At 43.4% G+C, this 12450-nt stretch overlaps 1 protein-coding gene across 1 annotated transcript in view; it reads right to left on the bottom strand.

Annotated features, from left to right (window-relative positions):
* The window catches only part of NBAS (neuroblastoma amplified sequence), a 364123-nt gene that overhangs the window by 45675 nt on the left and 305998 nt on the right, over positions 1-12450 (bottom strand). The window contains exon 48 of the mRNA XM_019538135.1: positions 10741-10936. Within this exon, the coding sequence (XP_019393680.1) occupies positions 10741-10936 (196 nt within the window). The remainder of the gene's footprint in view (positions 1-10740; positions 10937-12450) is intronic.

The following is a 12450-nucleotide window of genomic DNA, read 5'->3' as shown; positions in this document are numbered from 1 at the left end:
GACCCCAGCTGACTTCCTGCCCTTTGGGCAGGGGGCTGGACTCAATGATCTCCCAAGGTCCCTTCCAGCCCTAATGTCTATGAAATCTATGAATTCACTCCTCCACCCCTCCATGTGGTCTGGTGATAGCTTAGCCACACCTCCACAGGAGTGGGGGAAACAGTTCGTCCAGCCTAAGGCTGACCTGGCATGTGGCATCAGCCCACAAAGCGGGATCCCTGCACCAACTAGGGGTTTCCCCCATCCTAGGGAAGGTCCCCTGAGCCCTGCTGCCAGTGCACGGTCAGGTACCCACTTAGCCTCACACCCACAAGGGCAGGAGGAGATGCACAATCCCTCTAGCCAAGGGCTGAGCTGGTGCTGGACCACATGCGGAGGTAGAAATCCCCCCTCTGCACCTGCAGCAAGACAAGGAAACTTGGAAGTGCAGGGATTCCCCAACATGGAGTGAGGGGGAACAACAGCAGGGGGATGGGGGGGGGGGTGCTGGAAAGCCAATCAGGGATGGACCTGCTCAGTTGTATTTGCGTGCCCTTGGCAGTGGTCAGCAGGCTGGGAGTGGGAGGTATGCTCTAACAGCCCACAACTTCTGGCCTGGGCCACTGCAGGTATTTGGCTACCTTTTCAGATTCAGAAGTGAACATCAGTTCACTTAATTATCAGTTCAATCTATGCATCTTAGAGAACACTGTGAAGACTGAATCAGCCTTGGGCTTCCTGAGTGTCTGTACTTAGCCATAGAGTCAAGGTTACTGAGTTGATGAAAGAGAATAAAATTGGTCTTACTTTTTACAAATTCTCAAAGACAACAAATCAGAATTATGAAGGCCTCTGTCAAATACTTCCCTTTGTGTTTTTCCTTCTACAGGCAAGGCTGCCAAGTATTATCTATATGTGATTTGTCATGTGTATTTAAAGACTGCTGGTTGTACAACTAAGAACTGTAACATCTTTGCTGCTCAAAAGTGCACTAGAAGAGTTAAAGGAAACAAGAAGAGTGCTGTCAGGGGACACGTTGCACTAACAAGAAAAAACAGCTGAAGGTCAAGAATCTTATTGTATGGCAAACATTTATAGACTGGCTGAAGTGCTAAGAGCCACCAGGACAGCAAATGCTGTACACAAGTAAAATTTGAAGCCCAGAATGAGAGTTGAAGGTAGTTTGCTTTAACAAACAAGCAAAATGGAAAGTGGATATACTATTTATATAGGATCAATAATGATTTTATATAAATTAAATTTTTGTAGTAGTTTGGGGAAAAGAGTTGTGTAGTGTTTTCACAAGGATTTCAGGGCATGTCAGATGACAGTCAGATCACAGGTGAAAAGTGCTTTGGAAAAATTCAAATCTACTTTAAATGATCGTCTTGGGTTTCAAAGAATTTCTAAGACAGAGGTGAGGCACAAAAAGTTTTCTTATTAAAGTGTTAGGAACATTATTTTCCCCTTTTAAATCCTGCAAATTAAAATCTATACCTCAGAGAAATGCTTTGCTCCTAAGCACTTTAGTACTGAGTCACTGATGAAATAACACAGTTTGAAAATGGATAATCATTGAATATAAATAACTAGCAAAATCTTATTTGTAGGCTAACAGTCAGAACAGAGGGATGGCAGGCATTGTAATGCTTCAGGCAAAGGAGGAAGAAATCTTCAGATTATTGTAGTCAAGAGTCTAAACTTTCAAATCAGCATGCAGTCCGCAGAAGATGCACTATTCACGTGGGAGAGATCCTGCAAAATACTACAGCATCATGGTTCAAGACAAAACAAGAACTGGAAGGAAAAAGAATAATTTTGGAGATCACACTGTAAATAGAACCACAGAATCACAGAAAATGAGGGTTGAAAGGGACCTCAGGAGCTCATCCAGTCCAACCCCCTGCTCAAAGCAGGACCAGCCCAACTAGATTATCCCAGTCAGAGCCTTGTCAAGCTAGGCCTTAAACCTCCAAGGATGGAGATTCCACCACCTCCCTAGGCAACTTATTCCAATGCTTTACCACCCTCCTCGTGAGGAAGTGTTTCCTAATATCGAACCTAAACTCCCAGGGATAACCCTGTTCTTATTATCTTAGGTTTGGAAGGGACCTAAAGGAGTATGAAGAACTATGTGGTCCAACCTCCTACAAAGATCCAGGGTACACTGTTCCTAAACCATCTCCAAGGTGCCAATCCAGCCTTTTCTTGAAAATCCCAGGCAAGGATATTCCACAAGGGGCCTAGGGAGCTTGTTCTATTGTCTTGCTGATCTTACAGTTAGGAAGTTATATTTGAGAGCTGACCTACACCTGCTTTGCTGTAGTTTAAACTCACTGTCATTTGTCCTGTTCCTCTGCAGCAAGGAAGAACCATGTTCCTCCATCTTCTTTATGGCAACTTTTCAAATATATGAAAACTGTTATCATTTCCTGTCTTACTCTCCTTTGCCCCAATCAAGTACATCTACTTTCTTCAGGTTTTTCTAATATGGCTGGCTGGCTAAGCCTTTTACCATCTTCATCACTTTCCTCTGGACTGTCTCTAGTTTCTCAATATGAGGCGTGTCAAACATCCAGCCCATCAAGCTATAAGATCTGACCGAAGGGTATCGGATTGACCTTGCATGTCCCATGCAGCACACAGAGCTGGTCTGGCACATGGGCTGGACTCAGTGCTATGGACAACGCCTGCAGCACAGAGGGTCAATTCAGAGTGTCAAACCCACAGAGGGTCAAATCCTGCTCACCAGCTTTGGGGCTGGTCAGGGTCAGGCCCCAGGCCATCTGTACATGCTGAAGCCAGGTGCTGTGGGCAGCCAGGTTGATCACGTTGATTGCATGGTGAGGAGTAGCCAGGCTTATCATGTTGGCCATGTGGTAGTGAAAGGTCAAGTTACTTGAGGTGTGCACATGCCCAGAGGGGAGCTGATTTGCCTATGCTGTGCATGTGGCCAAGAGAGAGGCTGTGCTGCCTGCATAGCTGAGGAGAACCAGGCTGCTTATGCTGCTTGCATTGCCCATGCAACTGAAGGGAAACAGGATACTGCAGGGCTGGGAGTGGAACTTCAGGAGTGGAGCACCTGTGGGGTGTGCAACCTGTGTGGGGGGTCTGTGGCTCCCTCCTGCCCAGAAGTTGGACAGCCCTGGATTCACCAACATTGGGTACATCTACATGTGCAAGCAGCACAGAGCAATAAACTCTGGTGCAGTTCGTGCCAGTCAATGGCTCCCAGGAGCAGTGTATACCCATGCGTCCAGGACTACAGTAGTCTGAGCTGGGGCAGAGCAGCCCCAGGCTGGCAACAGGCTCAGGGGGTCACTTCCCATGCTCTGGATCACAGCATCATGGCTGGCTGGGGTACAAGGGTGCTACAGTGCAGCGCTAGCTGGCAGGCAGCCCCTGCAGTACAGCACCCTTGTGCTCCAGCCAGCCCTGGTCACTGTCTACATGTGCAGTGAGGCAGCATAAATTACTCCGCTGTAGGATACTACTCATCTCAGAATACTATCCTTCAGCGGAGTTAATTTATTGCACCCTACCATGGGCATATGTGTAGACAGTGACACTTTACTGCAGAGCTAATTAGTCAATTCCAAAGTAAAGCACATGTGTAGATGCACCCACCAAGTAGTATTATCACAGACAGAGTTGGAAATAACTGGCTTGACAATGGCAAAAAGGTTATCCAGAGTTTATGGTGAATCCCAAACATGGCACAAGTTAGCACTGTGATCATACAGTCCCACCTTCTATGTAAGAAGGTGGGACTGTAACAGAGTATAAAGCTTCTTTGAGTTAATTCCCGCTTGAACTATTCTAAAAAGTAACCACTATTGAAATAAATGTTTCAGGGACTTTTCCACAACTTATTCAAGCAGTGCATTATTTTTACTGTTAAGATCAAGAGTGCAGCCAAGCTGGAAGACAGGTTGAGGATTCAGGCTGATATGGACAGGCTTGTAAAGTGGGCGGATCTAAACCTGATGAAGATTAATACCAAGAAATGTAAAGTGCTCCACCTGGGGAGAAATAATCCACAACATACTTACAGGTTTGGTGGTGCTACACTAGCCAGCACCACAACTGAAAGAGACCTGGGGTCATGATCAACCATAAAATGAACACGAGCCACTAATGCGATACTATAGTCAACAAAGCAAACAACAGTTCGGCATGCATCAACCAATGCATCTCAAGCAAGACTAACGATGTCATCATCCTGCTCTACTCAGCACTGGTGAGGTCACAGCTGGAGTACTGGGTTTAGTTCTGGGCGCTGCACTTCAAGAGGGATGTAGAAAAGCTGGAAAGAGTCCAAAGAGAGCCACACAAATGATTAGAGGTCTGGAGAAGAGACCACACAAAGAGAGGCTGAAGGACATGGGACTGTTCAGCCGGGAAAAGGGCTAACATCAGGGACTAGGATAATATCTGCTCACCAAGGCACTCCCGTGGGAAGACTAGTAATAATGGTCATAAACTAATAGAAGATTCCTTCAGATTAGACATAAGGAAAAACTTTATGGTTTGTGTGTCCAGAGTCTCAAACAGACTCTCCCCAGTCACCTTCCCTGGACATCTTCAAAAGACGACTGGACGCATACCTCGCTGCGGTCATCTGACCTCAACAGTCTTTCCTGCCTTAGAGCAGAGGGGCTGGACCTGATGATCTTGTGAGGTCCCTTCCACCCCTAGCTTCTATGAATCTATGAATAATTTGCACCATATTTCCAATCTGAATTTGTCAAGAATCAGTTTCTAGCCATTCGTTTTGTTATAGCTTGGTGTGTCAGTATGAAGGGTTCTTCAAATTTCTGTTTCCCACACTGAGCCTTAAAGACTAAGTCACTCCCTAACTTTATTTTTATGTAACTTCTTTAAAACTATCCACAATTAAAACAAGATGTTGAGAAAGTGGTATCATGGGTCCTGGAAATAGTATTCCAGTAGTATTAACAACTGGGCTAAATATAGATGAAACATAATTAGATGCATTTAGCAGATCTTTTTTCCTGACAAAGTGATTTTCTTGACACCAAAAAATGTATACGATAATGTTGAGTTCAGTGAGAATTTTGTGGAATAACTAAATAAAATTGAATGCTATTTAATTTCAAGACCTATATTTCATTCGGAGTGTAGCATATTGTTTGAAGTTTCCCTGGTGTCTGTATCATGTTCCCTTATGTGCTGACTAAATACGTGCACTTTCACCAAATCCACCAACATTTTGAAACAAAAAATTTCAAACTTTCAGCGGAAGTTTTTTTTAAAAAATGGTGAAGGTCTTCCTCTTCCCCTCCCCCCGGCTTTATTGGGAAGAAGAATTTGAATGTTGTAAAATTCTCTGTGAAACAGAAATTTTATTCGTTTTTGGTCTGTTCCTATATAATCTTCTGCCGAATATTTCCTAGTTGATACACCTGAAGATTACATTTGCATCTCCAAGATCTTAGGACTGCCTTCTGTATTGTTATCAAGGTCAATTTGGGTAGTAATAACATGATTTTGCTGTGATGTGCCATGAATCTTTCTAATTTGCTCTAGGAACAATAACGTAATTATGACCAATTCACCATGGAAAGCTGGGATTTTCCAGGGGAAAGGGGCAGCTTGGCATGAACAAATGATTATGTAAATAGGCAAAAACTGAACAGAAAGGGCACTTTTAAGACTGAGCTGAAATAAATGCTTCCTTATTTTTAGCTGAAGAAGAAACACCCATCACTAGTATGGAATGGCAAAGAGTACTTTCACATGCTAAGAAAGCCACCATAGCAGCAGAACACTTTCCATTGGTAATTAATAAGTAAGGAGGTTCAGTATTAGTGGGATTTGACTACAATACATTTTTTTATCTGATGTAAAGGTTTGTTACAAGACAATTTTAACAGGTTTTATATGACAGAGGGAATACTATATACATACAAATAAATGCATGCCTGTGTAATGCAAGTACTAACCAATTATTGTTTAAATGGATGCTGAGCTGCAAAAGTGCTGGCCTTTATCACACAAAGGAGATATTTACTGCCACCAGAAGCTTACAATATAAAAAAGGAGGAAAGTCCCAGACAAATTGTAATTTGCCGTGCCTGTCCTGAGCTCTCCACTTAGGTTTTTCTTTGTTACCTGAAGCTAACCATGGTCTTGTGGCCTAACAGTTTGACCCCTGGCACCAGTTACCAAGGCCACAGCTGCTTCTTGCCTGCCACATCTTTGATAAAGTTTTAATTTTGGGGAATGCTGTTAATCCAAGCTCAGTGGTATCTTGCTGCGTCTACCTGATAGCGCAAGGATACTGGGGCTCCGCCTCCCCTACGCTCTGCCTAGCGCCACCCCATTGTTGGCCGATGTTGTTACTCTAATGTTGCATGGACACAGTTTTTGTTTTTTTGTTTTTATACCAGTTATCACTTTTATCTTGTCCTGTAAGTCTGCGCTGTTTTTGTTCCACTCTCCATGTCTGACCTCCACACCACCTTTCCAAGTAACTGAATTGACCCTGAGTCAGTTTGCGGGGGCAGCTTCTTGTCCAGAGGCTGCCACCAGTCATCCCTCCTAGGATCTCTGTTTTGACTGCAGCCTTCCCTTAGCTACTGGGGACTTCCTTCCGGTTCCCATGTTGGACTGGAGTGTGGGACCTTTGGCTCTGCCCTGCTGCTGGCAAATCGGCATTGGCACGTGCTTATAAAGCACCTCAATGCCAGTGCCGGCTTTTTTTCTTCTTCTGGAGCCTGGGCCCGTTGGCTGCGGTTCAGGACAATGCAGTGCTGTTGGTAGGTCCTGCAATGTGGCGAACTCGCCGCCACTGCCAGGCTCCTGCAGCTTGGCATGCTGTGGTGCTGCTGGCAGGGCCTGCGGTGCTGCGATCCCACCATTGCTGCCCCCTTCCCATGGCTCAGGGTGCCTCAGGGCCTCTGGCAGGATCCACAGTGTGGCGATCCTACCATCACCACCATGCTCCTGCGGCTTGGCACAGTGCAGCACCGCAAGTGCAATCTGTGGCATGGGGCTCCTGCCGTTGCCAGCAAGGTCCTGCAGCTCGGCAACTCCTCTGACCCTGTCACACAAATTAAAATATGCTGCACATGGATGAGGCATGAGAAAAGGGGCAAATATTTATTTTCACAGGACATAATTCAAAAGTGTTACTTAAAAAAAAAAAAAAAGTTAAAAGACAACTGTGAAAGTACCAAAACAACAAACTAAACTCATTGCTACATTAAAAAACTCCATCAGAGCAATGATATCTATATCTGCTGACAAAGCCGACTAAGCACCTCATAATGAGAAACATTTAAAAATACCAGAAACAAATAGATATTTAGCTTCTGCACTTCATGTGAGTATCCATGCATTTAATGCACCACCACTGGTTCATTTTTTTACTTTGGGTTTTAAAAGGGACCTTCTACCAGGATAAGTTCTGAAGTAGTCCCTGGAAACAACGTAATGCAGGATACTTACCGGCAGCCTGGAGCACGGCACGCAAGGGGTAGAACGAAGACTGTGCGCGGGTCATCAGCCGCCTTTTTGTCCAATTATGGCCGGCTGGTGGCGTCAGTGTCAGATGCCGGCAAGCAAGGATAAAAATGGTGGCAGACGCCATGGAGGGAGTGGATAGTAAGGAAGGAGAATTGCTGCTGACGTCAGCAATAGGAGAGACTCTTCCCACTGGATCCGTCAACCTGGGCCAGCAGGGGCTAACACAGGCTGAACAAGGCAGAGCACCCCAATAGGAACCCTCATGGGGCAGTGAAGGGATGGCAGGAACGCTGTCTGGAGGCATCACCAGAGCGACTCCAGGGAATGGAGCCAGCCCCAGGTGGGAGTGTGGGGATGACGGGGCGTGGAGGAAGTCCTGCCAGGGGGAAGAAAACCACGGAAGAGCCCTGAAGGGGTTTCAGCCGGGGCGGGTATCACTGCCAGACCCAGTTAGATTGTCGGGCAAGCAAGAGGGTGACTGCTGAGGGCGTCGGAAGGAAAGGAAATAGCCCATCCCTGACAGAGTCCAGGAAAGGAGAGAGGGGGAAGCAGGGAGTGACTTGTGGCCCAGTGATATTTTTGTTGTTGCTTTTTATGTTGTTGCCCCGGACTAGGGGCATAGGGGGAAGGGCAGCTCCCCGAGGAGTGAGGTTGAGGAGAAGCCTCAGAAGGTTTTCCTTTCCTTTAGGTATTCCCTCAAGACAGAGAGGTGGAGACTAGGCAGGCCAAGGGGCGGGAGCCCAAGACTGCAGTCGAAAGGTGCTGCCCCACAGAAGGGAGGAGGCCGTCAGACAGACATCGCACTGAAGGAGGCGTGAGGCTGGGGTGTAGGGGTGGCGGAGTCCCGTGAGTAACCGCCGGGTGAACCATGGGCTATCGAGCGCACTCAGCGAACACACTGAGGAGCACCAAGTCGTGGCAGGCGAGCGCAGGGTTGAAGACTCAGGAGGAAGACATCTGCTCAGGTGACAACATGAGCCTGTAAGGAGCTTGACATCAACCACCAGAGCAAAGGCCGCCCGGGAGTGGCTGTTCAAAGCTCAGCGGCTACATACTGCATACAATTCTGGGCTCTACACTTTTGAAAAGATGTGGAGAAGCTTGAGAGAGTCCAGAGGAGAGCCATGTACATGATTAGAGGTCAAGAGAGCATGGCTTATAAGGAGATGTTGAGAGACATGGGACTCTTCAGCCTGGAGAAAGAAAGGCTCAGGAGTGACTTAGTGGCAGCCTATAAGTATATAAGGGGTGTGGATCAGAATCTTGGGGAACATCTGTTTACCAGGGCATCGCAAGGGAAGACAAGATCTAATAGTCACAAACTGCTGGAAGACTGTTTTAGATTGGACAGTAGGGAAAATTTCTTTACTGTCTGAATGTCCAGAGGCTGGAATAGATTCACCCCCAGAAGTGATAGAAGCACCTACTCTGGATAGCTTAAGAAACACTTGGATGCTTATCTTGCTGGGGTGATCCAACCCAAGCTGACTTCTTACCCCTTGGGTCGGGGGCTATACCCAATGATCTCGCAAGGTCCCTTCCAGCCCTAACGTCTATGAAATCTATAAATTGGCATTAAGCTTTATATTGACACCATTTTACCACATACACACAACTTGGTGGTGAATAAGGACCTATACTTCTAAGTGGTGTGATTGAAAGGCTTCTAAGTGGTGTGATGAAAAAAATCAGGTATAAGATACTGCCACAAACATAAGGATGCACGCCAGAAAGCTTGAATGTGTCAGACAATGTGGCCAGCAGAAAGGTTTGTTTAGTTTAGCTGAATAAAGCACAGTAAAAGGGCATGTTGACAGTGTACTCTGGTTGAGATTCCCTCAAAGCCTGCCCTATGTTTCTGCTCCCACAGACAATCTCCAAATATGAGAAAGAAAAGCCAGTGAGGCTACTCTGGACTGTCCTTCTTGAAACACAGATCTCTGGTGTGGTTGTGAACAGCCATCAGACATGACTCTAGAAAGGGCCTCACCAACATACTTTTGGGTTTGGAGAATGCTTGCATATTGAGTGGAAATACCTGATGCCAATGCAGGCTGCTGCAGCACCAAGGAGTCCAAAGAAAGCAGATGCTAGAGAAAAATGTACTTTTCAGAAGGGTGGAATGCTGGGTGATGTTCTGTTGAAGGAAGACTGGAAACGAGCCAAATCCCAGGAATTCCTGAGAATACTAAAGATCTCTAGCCCTGAATCTCAAGAGGGAAGCCCATCTTACTGAGCTTTTAGCAAAGCATATGATTAGAGAAGTCCGAACGTGTAGGCTATTTGTTGTTTTAACCCATTCCCTCAAACGCTTAGTGACATTTACTAAATACATCTTTTTGTTTTAGAAAGGCTGTGACTATACAGCACTGGTCACCTTAAACCTGGCGTTATGTCAAATGCATAGCCTAAAGTATGAAAGAATTGCATAATTTCATCCACAGCAAGTAAGAAAATGAGGTGTAACAGCTGCTGGGGTGCTCTCAGCAGATACATTTCCTGAGGCAGCTAAAAATGAAGCACAAATTAATTACATTTTGGGTGCTTGCAGATATCACCCTTTCCCCAAACAGCACTTTACTTTAAACTTGGTGCATTCCCATGCTGAGCCCTGCACATGCCCAGAATAGGCAGCACCTTACTTCAACCCCGCTCACCCAATGTCTGTAAATGTTGGGTGTTTTAGTGGGACTTTTTTAGCATCTTTATCTAATAGCTGATTGAATCAGCTTTAGCTAAAAGTGCCAAAAAAGCCCCACCGAAGTGCTTGATGTTTATAGATCCTACAGAGCTGGGTTCAAGTAATGTGCTTCTTCTTCTGGTAAAGTGCATTTTTTTAAATATCTGAAAGCAGCCTTTGTACCTAAGGTCATAGAGACCTGATAAGAATCTAGAGGTTACGCAGCCCTATCCCCAACACTAAGCACTACAGAACTCCCAAAAGGTTTACAGAGGGGAAGTGAAAACATGAGAGAAGGTATTTTATTGATGGAAAGGAAAGAAAAACAGCAGCTAAGTATCAGGCAGATGGTAAAGGGAAAAGAGAAAGCATTAGGGTTTAAATCGGTCAAAAATACCCAACTAACTTTGAGTTTTAAAAGATCACAATTTGTTATGACCCTCGACTGATGAGAGGGTAGGAAAAGATCCACTTAATTTGCATGTATAACTACTAATACAGTTCATACTACAAACTGATCAAGTATAATCTTGTCATTTTTAAAGAAACAACAGTATTATGCTATCCCTTAAAGTAAATAAAAATGATACCTTTGTTTCAGGCCAACAGGCTTTGAGAACAGCTTGAGTTCTGAAGAACACAAGCAGCTTGCTATCTTCATCACGGAGATGAAAAGCTTGTTCCATGATCTGCAGCACCTTTATCCGAGGCTTCACTGGCACGGTGTCATCACCACAGAAAGGCCTCAACCACTCCAAAAGGTCATCTGAAGAAACTAGTTTCTCCCTGTAACCCAAGTCAAATGGTTTCAGATTAACTTGATTTTTAACAATTTTAATCCAGATTCTATACATGACTATTTCTGATGAAGTGTAACAAATGTCATGTTAGTTGTGAGCAACTTCAATGGGAGATTTGTAAATTCTTATTTTAAAATAAAACTGTGATACTGAACCTGACCCTCGCTCAGAATTTCTAGGTTAAGTATTAGAAACAGTTTTCTATACTTCTGGTTATATTTCTCAGTCACATAACATGTTATGATATAGATAACTTGTAGAATGTTAACCTGCATTTCATTTCATGAACGTAAGTCTGAATTCCTTTCTTTAGGAAATGTATTCTCAAATTAAATTAATTACATGCCAACTCTATTAGCAATCCTCTGTAATTTTATACCCTCTACCATAAGAATAACAATATACTTATTACAGTAAAGGGTGAATGATCAAAACAGATGATCTTGGATTAGTACAGTAAATTACTGCATTCAAAATTGAGTCTGGTTGGGAAGAAAATTCAAATGCATCATTCATGCAACCATAAAATGAAATTTGTATCATCTATATGATTATTTAAGCAGATACATGCCTCTGCTAAGCTCCATTTCCAGTTCTTTTCAATGTTTTCTATGCTAATCAATTTTAGGAGTCAGAAGAATCATGAATAACCAACTACATATAAAATTACTGTTTTTTTTAACCACAACTTGATTTAATCTCAGAGAATATTGTGGGGTTTTTTCCTGGCATTTATAAAGCAAACCGCATGTCGAGTGAGAAATGAAACTTCTCAAGCATTTACCAATCTCATGAAATAATTGCTTTTCATGATTTCAGGCCAAATAAGGTCATCCCAATAGTTGTGCTATAAAATGCAGAAGTTAGAGATAAAAGGAGTCATTTAACAGACTGTGAAACATTTATGGTCAAAGTCCATGAATTAATTTCAGTAATTTTGATAATTTGGGAATTTTCTTCTATTAAAATAGTTGCATTCAAATGAACGTAAACCATACAACCAACACTAAGAATTTTTTATTTTCTACAGTGCAAAGTTTACTCTCAACTCTGTTTATGGTTTAGCTATCAGCTAAGCTAGAAATATAGATAATTTATTTTTATGAAGTCACATAGTAAACAAGAACATTTGCACTAAAATACTTATATAATAAAGAGGACTTAATATTCAAGATATCTGAAGCTTGTGACAAATTTTGGATGAAACAGATTTTTTTAAAATTTATATTTATAAATTTAAAGACTTAACTGAATAGCTTTCTACTACTATTTTATAACAAAATATGCCAAATAAGAAAAAAATATGTATTGCCACTATTTGAAAATATACAATGTTTAAAGCCCGTATCTTTTTTTTTTCAAATGAAATTTTAAGTAGAGGTGGTTGGGAACTTCTCAATTAAAGATTTTCTATGAGAAGCACTGATTCATCAAAAGACTGAAAAATTGTCAGAAAAGTTTTCCAGGCCTGGTCTGATTAAAATCATAGAGTGAAATGAG

The sequence above is a fragment of the Crocodylus porosus genome, unplaced genomic scaffold, assembly GCF_001723895.1.
Source record: "Crocodylus porosus isolate Cpor-Errol unplaced genomic scaffold, CroPor_comp1, whole genome shotgun sequence".
NCBI lineage: Eukaryota > Metazoa > Chordata > Crocodylia > Crocodylidae > Crocodylus > Crocodylus porosus.
This window is presented reverse-complemented; position numbering and strand designations above follow the sequence as displayed.